The 14,785-nt window shown below is 47.6% G+C and overlaps 1 protein-coding gene across 1 annotated transcript in view; it reads left to right on the forward strand.

Annotated features, from left to right (window-relative positions):
* Nucleotides 1-14,018, forward strand: part of sptlc3 (serine palmitoyltransferase, long chain base subunit 3) — a 117,853-nt gene extending 103,835 nt beyond the window's left edge. The window contains exons 10-12 of the mRNA XM_071391327.1: nt 7,352-7,487; nt 11,371-11,500; nt 11,689-14,018. Of these exons, the coding sequence (XP_071247428.1) occupies nt 7,352-7,487; nt 11,371-11,500; nt 11,689-11,808 (386 nt within the window). The 3' untranslated portion in view covers nt 11,809-14,018. The remainder of the gene's footprint in view (nt 1-7,351; nt 7,488-11,370; nt 11,501-11,688) is intronic.
* The last annotated feature ends 767 nt before the right edge of the window (nt 14,019-14,785 follow it).

Below are 14,785 nucleotides of genomic sequence, written 5' to 3' on the forward strand. Positions count from 1 at the left end.
CTCTGGGTGTTACCTGGCTCTAGAGTTACCTGGCTCTGGCTGTTACCTGGCTCTAGAGTTACCTGGCTCAAGAGTTACCTGGCTCTGGCTGTTACCTGGCTCTGGCTGTTACCTGGCTCTGGCTGTTACCTGGCTCTGGCTGTTACCTGGCTCTGGCTGTTACCTGGCTCTAGAGTTACCTGGCTCTGGCTGTTACCTGGCTCTGGCTGCTACCTGGCTCTGGCTGCTACCTGGCTCTGGCTGCTACCTGGCTCTGGCTGTTACCTGGCTCTGGCTGTTACCTGGCTCTGGCTGTTACCTGGCTCTGGCTGTTACCTGGCTCTGGCTGTTACCTGGCTCTGGCTGTTACCTGGCTCTAGAGTTACCTGGCTCTGGCTGTTACCTGGCTCTAGAGTTACCTGGCTCTAGAGTTACCTGGCTCTGGCTGTTACCTGGCTCTAGAGTTACCTGGCTCTAGAGTTACCTGGCTCTGGCTGTTACCTGGCTCTGGCTGTTACCTGGCTCTGGCTGTTACCTGGCTCTGGCTGTTACCTGGCTCTGGCTGTTACCTGGCTCTAGAGTTACCTGGCTCTGGCTGTTACCTGGCTCTAGAGTTACCTGGCTCTGGCTGTTACCTGGCTCTGGCTGTTACCTGGCTCTAGAGTTACCTGGCTCTAGAGTTACCTGGCTCTGGCTGTTACCTGGCTCTAGAGTTACCTGGCTCTAGAGTTACCTGGCTCTAGAGTTACCTGGCTCTGGCTGTTACCTGGCTCTGGTTGTTACCTGGCTCTAGAGTTACCTGGCTCTAGAGTTACCTGGCTCTGGCTGTTACCTGGCTCTAGAATTACCTGGCTCTGGCTGTTACCTGGCTCTGGCTGTTACCTGGCTCTAGAGTTACCTGGCTCTGGCTGTCACCTGGCTCTTGCTGTTACCTGGCTCTAGAGTTACCTGGCTCTGGCTGTTACCTGGCTCTGGCTGTTACCTGGCTCTAGAGTTACCTGGCTCTGGCTGTTACCTGGCTCTGGCTGTTACTTGGCTCTGGCTGTTACCTGGCTCTAGAGTTACCTGGCTCTGGCTGTTACCTGGCTCTAGAGTTACCTGGCTCTGGCTGTTACCTGGCTCTAGAGTTACCTGGCTCTGGCTGTTACCTGGCTCTGGCTGTTACCTGGCTCTGGCTGTTCTAGAGTTACCTGGCTCTAGAGTTACCTGGCTCTAGAGTTACCTGGCTCTGGCTGTTACCTGGCTCTGGCTGTTACCTGGCTCTGGCTGTTACCTGGCTCTAGAGTTACCTTTCTCTAGAGTTACCTGGCTCTAGAGTTACCTGGCTCTGGCTGTTACCTGGCTCTGGCTGTTACCTGGCTCTAGAGTTACCTGGCTCTAGAGTTACCTGGCTCTGGCTGTTACCTGGCTCTGGCTGTTACCTGGTTCTAGAGTTACCTGGCTCTGGCTGTTACCTGGCTCTGGCTGTTACCTGGCTCTGGCTGTTACCTGGCTCTGGCTGTTACCTGGCTCTGGCTGTTACCTGGCTCTGGCTGTTACCTGGCTCTGGCTGTTACCTGGCTCTGGCTGTTACCTGGCTCTGGCTGTTACCTGGTTCTAGAGTTACCTGACTCTCCCTTGGCTTCTGGCTTCCCAGCCCTTCACATCATCACTTCTCCCAGCGGGGGTTGGCCTGCTGCTATAGATTTGTCTGTGATCATCAACATTTGAAAGAGATGTGATACATTTAAGCGCTGTTTGTGTTTCACCTGTGGCTCAGCACCAGAGAGGCAAATCCAATCTATATATAGGGAATAGGGTGCCATAGGGCTCTGGTCTAAAGTAGTGCACTATATAGGGAATATGGTGCCATAGGGCTCTGGTCTAAAGTAGTGCCCTATTTAGGGAATAGGGTGCCATAGGGCTCTGGTTTAAAGTAGTGCACTATTTAGGGAATAGGGTGCCTGTCACGCCCTGACCTTAGAGAGCCTTTTTTATGTCTCTTTTTGGTTTGGTCAGGGTGTGATTTGGGGTGGGCATTCTATGTCCTTTACTTCTATGATTTTGTGTTTCTATGTTTTGGCCCGGGTATGGTTCTCAATCAGGGACAGCTGTCTATCGTTGTCTCTGATTGGGAATCATACTTAGGCAGCCCTTTTTCCCACCTGTGTTTGTGGGAAGTTAACTTTGTTTGTGGCACTATAGCCCTGTAAGCTTCACAGTTGTTGTTTTTTTCGTTTGTTGTTTTGTTGGCGACATTTTAAATAAAATGGAAAATGTACGCTGCACCTTGGTCCTCTTCTTTCAACGGCCGTGACAGTGCCATGTGTGATGTGTCTCTGGTCTTGGCAAGGTGTAAGTGTGTAGTACACCAGGCCCTCGCTCCCTTCATCAGATGGACAAAGCAGAACCAACTGGCTGCAGAAGCAGGATGCAGAGAGCTGGAGAGGAGGTCGTGTAGAAGCAGTGCTATGCTGTACAGTAATCATGTATTGAAGGAGAAAGTCCTTGATGGAAGACAGGAGGTTGGTAGGAACCAGATGGCTGGACAGAGAGAGCGAGAGAGAGAGAGAGATGGTAGGGAGAGGGGGGAGAGAGCTAGAGAGGTGGGGACATTAGAGAGAGAGAGATGGTAGGGAGAGGGGGGAGAGAGCTAGAGAGGTGGGGACATTAGAGAGAGAGAGAGAGAGAGATGGTAGGGAGAGGGGGGAGAGAGCTAGAGAGGTGGGGACATGAGAGAGAGAGAGACTGAGAGAGATGGTAGAGAGAGAGAGAGAGAGACCGATGGTAGAGAGAGAGAGATGGTAGGGAGTGAGAGAGAGAGAGAGAGATGGTAGGGAGAGGGGGGAGAGAGCTAGAGAGGTGGGGACATTAGAGAGAGAGAGATGGTAGGGAGAGGGGGAGAGAGCTAGAGAGGTGGGGACATTAGAGAGAGAGAGAGAGAGATGGTAGAGAGAGGGGGGAGAGAGCTAGAGAGGTGGGGACATGATAGAGAGAGAGACTGAGAGAGATGGTAGAGAGAGAGAGAGAGACCGATGGTAGAGAGAGAGAGATGGTAGGGAGAGAGAGAGAGAGATGGTAGAGAGAGGGGGGAGAGGGTTAGAGAGGTGGGGACATGAGAGAGAGAGAGACTGAGAGAGATGGTAGAGAGAGAGAGAGAGAGACCAATGGTAGAGAGAGAGAGATGGTAGGGAGAGAGAGAGAGAGAGACAGATGGTAGAGAGATGGTAGGGAGAGAGCTAGAGAGGTGGGGACATTAGAGAGAGAGAGAGAGAGAGAGATGGTAGAGAGAGGGGGGAGAGAGCTAGAGAGGTGGGGACATGAGAGACAGAGAGATGGTAGAGAGAGAGAGAGATGGTAGGGAGAGGGGGAGAGAGCTAGAGAGGTGGGGACATTAGAGAGAGAGAGATGGTAGAGAGAGGGGGGAGAGAGCTAGAGAGGTGGGGACATGATAGAGAGAGAGACTGAGAGAGATGGTAGAGAGAGAGAGAGAGACCGATGGTAGAGAGAGAGATATGGTAGGGAGAGAGAGAGAGAGAGAGAGAAATGGTAGAGAGAGCTAGAGAGGTGGGGACATGATAGAGAGAGAGACTGAGAGAGATGGTAGAGAGAGAGACCGATGGTAGAGAGAGAGAGATGGTAGGGAGAGAGAGAGAGAGAGAGAGAGACAGATGGTAGGGAGAGGGGGGAGAGAGCTAGAGAGGTGGGGACATTAGAGAGAGAGAGCAGCAGGGCTCTTCAGTAATCACCGGCTATGAAGGCTGGAAGTCCAGGGTGGAATGGCCCAGACGGAGGGGCCTGAGGAACAGATGGGTGGAGACTCCAGGAGACTTCCCACTACACTACACTATCACTACTCAATCACTACACAATCACTACACTAAACTATCATTTACACTACACTATCACTACACTACACTGTCACTAACCTACACTATCACCAACCTACACTACACTACACTACCACTACACTACACTATCACTACTCAATCACTACACTATCACTACACTATCACTACACTATCACTACACTACCACTATCACTACACTATCACTACACTACCACTACCACTACACTATCACTACACTATCACTACACTACCACTATCACTACACTACCACTATCACTACACTACCACTACCACTACACTATCACTACACTATCACTACACTACCACTATCACTACACTACCACTATCACTACACTATCACTACACTACCACTACACTATCACTACACTATCACTACACTACCACTATCACTACACTATCACTACACTACCACTATCACTACACTATCACTACACTATCACTACACTACCACTACACTATCACTACACTATCACTACACTACCACTACCACTACACTATCACTACACTACCACTATCACTACACTATCACTACACTATCACTACACTACCACTATCACTACACTATCACTACACTATCACTACACTATCACTACACTATCACTACCACTATCACTACACTACCACTATCACTACCACTATCACTACACTATCACTACCACTATCACTACACTATCACTACACTATCACTACACTACCACTACCACTACACTATCACTACACTACCACTATCACTACACTATCACTACACTATCACTACACTACCACTATCACTACACTATCACTACACTATCACTACACTATCACTACACTACCACTATCACTACACTATCACTACACTATCACTACACTACCACTATCACTACACTATCACTACCACTATCACTACACTATCACTACACTATCACTACACTACCACTACCACTACACTATCACTACACTACCACTATCACTACACTATCACTACACTATCACTACACTATCACTACACTATCACTACACTATCACTACACTATCACTACACTACCACTACCACTACACTATCACTACACTACCACTATCACTACACTATCACTACACTATCACTACACTATCACTACACTATCACTACACTATCACTACACTATTACTACACTATCACTACACTATTACTACACTACCACTACACTATCACTACACTATCACTGCACTATTACTACACTATCACTACACTATCACTACCACTATCACTACACTATCACTACACTATCACTACACTACCACTACCACTACACTATCACTACACTACCACTATCACTACACTATCACTACACTATCACTACACTATCACTACACTAAACTACACTATCACTACACTACCACTACACTATCACTACACTATCACTACACTATCACTACACTATCACTACACTATACTACACTATCACTACACTACCACTACACTATCACTACACTATCACTACACTAGCACTACCACTACCACTATCACTACACTACACTACACTATCACTACACTATCACTATCACTACCACTACACTACCACTACACTATCACTACACTACCACTAACCTACACTATCACTACACTAAACTACACTACCACTACACTATCACTACACTACCACTACCACTACACTATCACTACCACTACACTATCACTACCACTATCACTACACTAAACTACACTATCACTACACTATCACTACACTATCACTATCAATACACTATCACTACACTACAGTGGATATTCCTGGAAGGTTCTCATAACTCTGAACGAATGGCCGTTCCTGGTGGGTCAGCGAGCAGAGCCAATGTCCATCCATACGCTGGCAGAGCACCGTACCACACACTGGGTTTACTATCCAACGGCTGGGGTCTGTGGCTGAGGAATGGAGGCTTTAGAGGTAGCCGTGTGAGGTTCTATCTGCCAACACTGTGACCACCCCCCCCTCATCTCTCCATCCCTGGTTCATGTTAACTGGCCAGATGGTATTGTGCAGCTCATTAAAGTGTCCAGGGTCAGTTTAAACCTACATGTGTTTCAAGCGGACTAAAACAATGTAGAAAAGACAGTGTTCTAATGTATACTGTGGCTCCAGTGCTATCAAGTATTACTCCCCCATTATGGTTCCCTACACCACAGTGGCTCATCTTCTGGGGATGACAAGTAGCCTAAAGGTTAGCGAGGCAGAACTGCTACCAAAGTGTTGCCGGTTTGAATCCCAAGGCTGACAGGAAAAAGTTGGGGATTCGTGGTATCGTACAAATCAACTCGAAGCGAACCACTTAACTGGGTTTCTGCACTGTGGTTTATTCTGGATGCTAGATGACACATTCATGTATAAATAAACCTTATGTTAATCTCCTGACTCCGGGCCAGGGTTGGACCCCTCACCACTGGCCCTAACCCCATATTAACTCTCTCCAGGGTTGGACCCCTCACCACTAGCCCTAACCCCATATTAACTCTCTCCAGGGTTGGACCCCTCACCACTAACCCCATATTAACTCTCTCCAGGGTAGGACCCCTCACAACTAGCTCTAACCCCATATTAACTCTCTCCAGGGTTGGACCCCTCACAACTAGCTCTAACCCCATATTAACTCTCTCCAGGGTTGGACCCCTCACCACTAGCCCTAACCCCATATTAACTCTCTCCAGGGTTGGACCCCTCACAACTAGCTCTAACCCCATATTAACTCTCTCTAGGGTTGGACCCCTCACCACTAACCCCATATTAACTCTCTACGGGGTTGGACCCCTCACAACTAGCCCTAACCCCATATTAACTCTCTCTAGGGTTGGACCCCTCACCACTAGGCCTAACCCCATATTAACTCTCTACAGGGTTGGACCCCTCACCACTAGCCCTAACCCCATATTAACTCTCTACGGGGTTGGACCCCTCACCACTAGCCCTAACCCCATATTAACTCTCTACGGGGTTGGACCCCTCACCACTAGCCCTAACCCCATATTAACTCTCTCCAGGGTTGGACCCCTCACCACTAACCCCATATTAACTCTCTCCAGGGTTGGACCCCTCACCACTAGCCCTAACCCCATATTAACTCTCTCCAGGGTTGGACCCCTCACAACTAGCTCTAACCCCATATTAACTCTCTCCAGGGTTGGACCCCTCTCTCTACAGGGTTGGACCCCTCACCACTAGCCCTAACCCCATATTAACTCTCTACGGGGTTGGACCCCTCACCACTAGCCCTAACCCCATATTAACTCTCTCCAGGGTTGGACCCCTCACCACTAACCCCATATTAACTCTCTCCAGGGTTGGACCCCTCACCACTAGCCCTAACCCCATATTAACTCTCTCCAGGGTTGGACCCCTCACCACTAGCCCTAACCCCATATTAACTCTCTCTAGGGTTGGACCCCTCACCACTAACCCCATATTAACTCTCTCCAGGGTTGGACCCATCACAACTAGCCCTAACCCCATATTAACTCTCTCCAGGGTTGGACCCCTCACCACTAGCCCTAACCCCATATTAACTCTCTCTAGGTCAGGCCAGGGTGCACCAGCTAGCAGAGAACACGCGCTACTTCAGGTCTCGTCTTCAAGAGATGGGTTTCATCATCTACGGTAACGATGATTCTCCTGTGGTCCCAATTCTGCTCTACATGCCCGGAAAAGTTGTGTAAGTTACTTTCATTTGCTCAGTTTATTTGACAGGAACAATGCACTGATTTATAACCCCTTCTGCTCTACATGCTGGGAAAGTGATTTATGTATCAAAAAGTACCTTGTTTTATTGTGAAGGAATGAAAGGAGAGGTTAGAATGTGGTCCTTTTTGTAGCTCAGTCGGTTGAACGTGGTGCTTGTAACGCCAGGGTAGTGGGTTCGATTCCCGGGACCAGCCGTAGGTAAACATTTATGCACGCATGGGTGTAAATCGCTTTGAATAAAAAGTGTCTGCTAAATGGCATATATTAGATCAGGAATATAATCCTTGCCACTGGGGGGCGTATGTAGTCTGTGGTCTGACCACTACCATCAGACCCTGACACGACCCCCCTTCAACGAATCACCTGGCACATAACATAACTCATGGAGGAAATCTGCGTTCACTTTCTGTTGTGTCTATCTTATCGTGCCTTCTGTGGACAGTACAGTATAGCTGCAGATATGGTAGAATTTAAATGTTTCTGTCCAGAGGCTACAACAATGTCTGACTGTATTGACAACAGCTCAGCTTTTGCCCGTGATCTTTTGCACACTGTTTCAATTGATCGCGTCACTTTGACTAATTGTGATACAGCTATTATATCTGTTTTTTAGAAAGCAGGTGGTCATTTTACTAGTGGTCAGTCCAGAAGTTAAAAAAAGGGTCAATATTGAGTGTTTTTCCAAGATGACTTTGAACAGCGGTCATGTTTAATGTGTCCAGATGCTGCTGCTGCTGTCCTAGTCCCTGGTGGAAAACTAGAATGTCTCCACTGGTGTCTGCTGTCCTAGTCCCTGGTGGAAAACTAGAATGTCTCCACTGGTCGTCTGCTGTCCTAGTCCCTGGTGGAAAACTAGAATGTCTCCACTCGTCTGCTGCTGTCCTAGTCCCTGGTGGAAAACTAGAATGTCTCCACTGGTCGTCTGCTGTCCTAGTCCCTGGTGGAAAACTAGAATGTCTCCACTCGTCTGCTGCTGTCCTAGTCCCTGGTGGAAAACTAGAATGTCTCCATTGGTCGGCTGCTGTCCTAGTCCCTGGTGGAAAACTAGGTTAATGTCTCCACTGGTCGTCTGCTGTCCTAGTCCCTGGTGGAAAACTAGAATGTCTCCACTGGTCGTCTGCTGTCCTAGTCCCTGGTGGAAAACTAGAATGTCTCCACTCGTCTGCTGCTGTCCTAGTCCCTGGTGGAAAACTAGGTTAATGTCTCCACTGGTCGTCTGCTGTCCTAGTCCCTGGTGGAAAACTAGGTTAATGTCTCCACTGGTCGTCTGCTGTCCTAGTCCCTGGTGGAAAACTAGAATGTCTCCACTGGTCGTCTGCTGTCCTAGTCCCTGGTGGAAAACTAGAATGTCTCCACTCGTCTGCTGCTGTCCTAGTCCCTGGTGGAAAACTAGAATGTCTCCATTGGTCGGCTGCTGTCCTAGTCCCTGGTGGAAAACTAGGTTAATGTCTCCACTGGTCGTCTGCTGTCCTAGTCCCTGGTGGAAAACTAGGTTAATGTCTCCACTGGTCGTCTGCTGTCCTAGTCCCTGGTGGAAAACTAGGTTAATGTCTTCACTGGTCGTCTGCTGTCCTAGTCCCTGGTGGAAAACTAGGTTAATGTCTTCACTGGTCGTCTGCTGTCCTAGTCCCTGGTGGAAAACTAGGTTAATGTCTCCACTGGTCGGCTGCTGTCCTAGTCCCTGGTGGAAAACTAGGTTAATGTCTCCACTGGTCGTCTGCTGTCCTAGTCCCTGGTGGAAAACTAGGTTAATGTCTCCACTGGTCGTCTGCTGTCCTAGTCCCTGGTGGAAAACTAGGTTAATGTCTCCACTGGTCGTCTGCTGTCCTAGTCCCTGGTGGAAAACTAGGTTAATGTCTCCACTGGTCGTCTGCTGTCCTAGTCCCTGGTGGAAAACTAGGTTAATGTCTCCACTGGTCGTCTGCTGTCCTAGTCCCTGGTGGAAAACTAGGTTAATGTCTTCACTGGTCGTCTGCTGTCCTAGACCCTGGTGGAAAAGTAGGTTAATGTCTCCACTGGTCGTCTGCTGTCCTAGACTGGAAAACAAGGTTAATGTCTCCACTGGTCGTCTGCTGTCCTAGTCCCTGGTGGAAAACTAGGTTAATGTCTTCACTGGTCGTCTGCTGTCCTAGTCCCTGGTGTAAAACTAGGTTAATGTCTCCACTGGTCGTCTGCTGTCCTAGACTAGGTTAATGTCTTCACTGGTCGGCTGCTGTCCTAGTCCCTGGTGGAAAAGTAGGTTAATGTCTCCACTGGTCGTCTGCTGTCCTAGACTAGGTTAATGTCTCCACTGGTCGTCTGCTGTCCTAGACTAGGTTAATGTCTTCACTGGTCGTCTGCTGTCCTAGTCCCTGGTGGAAAACTAGGTTAATGTCTCCACTGGTCGTCTGCTGTCCTAATCCCTGGTGTAAAACTAGGTTAATGTCTTCACTGGTCGTCTGCTGTCCTAGTCCCTGGTGGAAAACTAGGTTAATGTCTCCACTGGTCGTCTGCTGTCCTAGACTAGGTTAATGTCTTCACTGGTCGGCTGCTGTCCTAGTCCCTGGTGGAAAAGTAGGTTAATGTCTCCACTGGTCGTCTGCTGTCCTAGACTAGGTTAATGTCTTCACTGGTCGTCTGCTGTCCTAGTCCCTGGTGGAAAACTAGGTTAATGTCTCCACTGGTCGTCTGCTGTCCTAGTCCCTGGTGTAAAACTAGGTTAATGTCTTCACTGGTCGTCTGCTGTCCTAGTCCCTGGTGGAAAACTAGGTTAATGTCTTCACTGGTCGTCTGCTGTCCTAGTCCCTTGTGGAAAACTAGGTTAATGTCTCCACTGGTCGTCTGCTGTCCTAGTCCCTGGTGGAAGACTAGGTTAATGTCTTCACTGGTCGTCTGCTGTCCTAGACCCTGGTGGAAAACTAGGTTAATGTCTTCACTGGTCGTCTGCTGTCCTAGACTAGGTTAATGTCTTCACTGGTCGTCTGCTGTCCTAGACTAGGTTAATGTCTTCACTGGTCGTCTACTGTCCTAGACTAGGTTAATGTCTTCACTGGTCGTCTGCTTTCTGCTACAGTGGACATCTATTCCACTCAGTTGCACCAAGGACAAATATCAGAAAATTTGCTGACCAAATGTTGCCATGTGGTTTGATCAATGTGAGCCAGTAGTAAACAAGGTATGTTCAGGGTCATACTGTATGTTCAGGGTCACAGTGTATGTTCAGGGTCATACTGTATGTTCAGGGTCATACTGTATGTTCAGGGTCATACTGTATGTTCAGGGTCATACTGTATGTTTAGGGTCATACTGTATGTTCAGGGTCACAGTGTATGTTCAGGGTCATAGTGTATGTTCAGGGTCACAGTGTATGTTCAGGGTCACAGTGTATGTTCAGGGTCACACTGTGTGTTCAGGGTCACAGTGTATATTCAGGGTCACAGTGTATATTCAGGGTCACAGTGTATATTCAGGGTCACAGTGTATGTTCCGGGTCACAGTGTATGTTCAGGGTCACAGTGTATGTTCAGGGTCACAGTGTATGTTCAGGGTCACAGTGTATGTTCAGGGTCACAGTGTATGTTCAGGGTCACAGTGTATGTTCAAGGTCATAATGTATGTTCAGGGTCATACTGTATGTTCAGGGTCACACTGTATGTTCAGGGTCACAGTGTATGTTCAGGGTCACAGTGTAAGGTGGTTCTGTTTAACACATTCAGCTGTGTTTTTCATGGTGGTCTAGGCAGGTTACTGAACGGCCCTTTATGACAGCTGGGGATGTAAAAGGGGCTGTAAATACAAATGATTGAAACATTGGTATGTTCAGTCATTCCTTCACCGTGTCTTTCACAATGCCTTCCTGTGCCTGTGTTCTGCAGGGCTTTCTCTCGTGCCATGCTGAAGAGGAAGATAGGAGTTGTGGTGGTGGGGTTTCCTGCTACGCCCATCACAGAGGCACGGGCACGCTTCTGTCTGTCTGCTGCACACACCAAGGCCATGCTTGACCAGGTGAGCACACACACACACACACAGGGAGACGTACATCTCTCTCTCTCTCTCTCTCTCTCTCAATTCATTTCAATTTCTCTCTCTCTCTCTCTCTCTCTCTCTCTCTCTCTCTCTCTCTCTCTCTCTCTCTCTCTCTCCCTCTCTCTCTCTCTCTCTCCCTCTCTAACAGTATATTTCCTCCTCTCCAGGTGTTGTTTGATCTGAACGAGTTAGGAGATGATTTGTGTCTGAAGTTCTCCCGGAGGAAATATTCTCCTCGTCCACAACACAACAACAACGACGACACAGACTTTGAGCTGGACAGTTAGCCAATTGACTGATAGGATAACCCCTGATCTCTGACCTCCCACCTCTGACCTCCCACCTCTGCACTGAGAGACTGTAACGGTGGTTCCATGCTGACAGGGACAGCCATACGTCCCAATAATTTCTCCTTTATCCCGAATTGTGCACTGGTGCTCTCCTCCCCACACATGTTAAAAACATTGGATTGGTGTAAGCATGGGTTAGACGGTGTCTAGTACCATTTGTCTTGTACCAGATCATAATGGGAAGTGAACAGGTTGTACATGGTTAGATTTTGGGAACAGCAGGTGGGCCTCTACTTTCCCTGCCAGTCTAATACACCGAGAGAGTGGGGTCTCATCTCTACCAGTCTAATACACTGAGAGAGTGGGGTCTCATCTCTACCAGTCTAATACACTGAGTGAGTGGGGTCTCATCTCTACCAGTCCAATAGACCGAGAGAGTGGGGTCTCATCTCTACCAGTCCAATAGACCGAGAGAGTGGGGTCTCATCTCTACCAGTCTAATACACCGAGAGAGTGGGGTCTCATCTCTACCAGTCTAATACACTGAGAGAGTGGGGTCTCATCTCTACCAGTCTAATACACTGAGAGAGTGTGGTCTCATCTCTACCAGTCTAATACACTGAGAGAGTGGGGTCTCATCTCTACCAGTCTAATACACTGAGAGAGTGGGGTCTCATCTCTACCAGTCCAATACACTGAGAGAGTGGGGTCTCATCTCTACCAGTCTAATACACCGAGAGAGTGTGGTCTCATCTCTACCAGTCTAATACACAGAGAGAGTGGAGTCTCATCTCTACCAGTCTAATACACAGAGAGAGTGGGGTCTCATCTTTACCAGTCTAATACACAGAGAGAGTGGAGTCTCATCTCTACTAGTCTAATACACAGAGAGAGTGTGGTCTCATCTCTACCAGTCTAATACACTGAGAGAGTGGGGTCTCATCTCTACCAGTCTAATACACTGAGAGAGTGTGGTCTCATCTCTACCAGTCCAATACACTGAGAGAGTGGGGTCTCATCTCTACCAGTCTAATACACGAGAGAGTGGGGTCTCATCTCTACCAGTCTAATACACTGAGAGAGTGGGGTCTCATCTCTACCAGTCCAATACACCGAGAGAGTGTGGTCTCATCTTTACCAGTCTAATACACTGAGAGAGTGTGGTCTCATCTCTACCAGTCCAATACACTGAGAGAGTGGGGTCTCATCTCTACCAGTCCAATACACTGAGAGAGTGTGGTCTCATCTCTACCAGTCTAATACACTGAGAGAGTGGGGTCTCATCTCTACCAGTCTAATACACCGAGAGAGTGGGGTCTCATCTCTACCAGTCCAATACACCGAGAGAGTGGAGTCTCATCTCTACCAGTCTAATACACAGAGAGAGTGGAGTCTCATCTCTACCAGTCTAATACACTGAGAGAGTGGGGTCTCATCTCTACCTCATACAACGAAAAGGAATTTCCAGTGCCCAAAGTGCTGCTGCTCTGTTCTGTATATAATAGTGTGTGTTTATATTAGAATGTAAATTAACAGATCATATATTTCTGATCATTATACAAGGCAACCAATCGTTCCAGGCTGCCTTTTGTAAATAAGAATGTGTTCTTAATTGACTGGCCTGATTTTTTAAATAAATGTCAAATGAATGAATTGATCTGAAATGTATGAAAGCCAGAGGCAGAGAAAGATGTCCGTCTCTTGGCGTCTCATGATGTCTTTAATTAAACGTTGTTTTGTTACCGTACCTCTTGGTTCTTCACCGAGATGGTTGCAGTGGGCTCTTGTCATTTTACACCGAAATACATCGTGCATTTGGTCTTTTTCCCCACAGCATGTTTTCCATGTGCTTCTGAACTCGCATTGATGATAATGTTGTGTTATGACGTGATATTAACATACTATCGTCTGAATCTGATGCTGAAGAAAACTACTTTTCTAAAATAAAGGAACTGTTTTAGTTCCAGACTGTTCCATTAAAAGTCATGCTGTCTGTCTCTACGGCAAACCAGAAGGTTCCATTAAAAGTCATGCTGTCTGTCTCTACGACAAACCAGAATGTTCCATTAAAAGTCATGCTGTCTGTCTCTACGGCAAACCAGACTGTTCCATTAAAAGTCATGCTGTCTGTCTCTACGGCAAACCAGACTGTTCCATTAAAAGTCATGCTGTCTGTCTCTACGGCAAACCAGACTGTTCCATTAAAAGTCATGCTGTCTGTCTCTACGGGAAACCAGACTGTTCCATTAAAAGTCATGCTGTCTGTCTCTACGGCAAACCAGACTGTTCCATTAAAAGTCATGCTGTCTGTCTCTACGGCAAACCAGACTGTTCCATTAAAAGTCATGCTGTCTGTCTCTACGACAAACCAGACTGTTCCAATAAAAGTCATGCTGTCTGTCTCTACGGCAAACCAGACTGTTCCATTAAAAGTCATGCTGTCTGTCTCTACGGCAAACCAGACTAATACAATAACAGTTCACGTAGAAATGACCAATCTGACACGCAATGAAATCTCAACAGATCTTTGCATAGAAATTAACTAGATGTCTCGGCTTCTCGTTCTCTTGGCAAGGCTTTAGATGTAGTTTGTAAACAGCTTAGTTGTACGTTTTAAAGAGGTGCTCGCCTTTTCTCCCTGTCTTGAGTGAGTAGTGTGAAGACAGGTACTGTAAGTATTCATGGTATGCATCATCTGAGCCAACAGTAACCAAACCTAGCAACTAGCACAATAGAGATCAACCTTGTCCCAATCGGCACCCTAGCCCCTATTTAGTGCACTACTTTTGACCAGAGCCCACAGAGTGTAGGGAGTCATTTGGAACACTACCCCCGGGATTCTGTTGGTATGGAGTAATGATCGTTTGATTAACACACACACACACACAGGCAGGAAGGAATTTAAACAGATGATAAACACTTCACAATGTGTCATATTCAGTCTAGTCTGCACTTGTTTTGCTGTACCCCAATG

This window comes from Salvelinus alpinus, chromosome 3 (genome assembly GCF_045679555.1).
Source record: "Salvelinus alpinus chromosome 3, SLU_Salpinus.1, whole genome shotgun sequence".
NCBI lineage: Eukaryota > Metazoa > Chordata > Actinopteri > Salmoniformes > Salmonidae > Salvelinus > Salvelinus alpinus.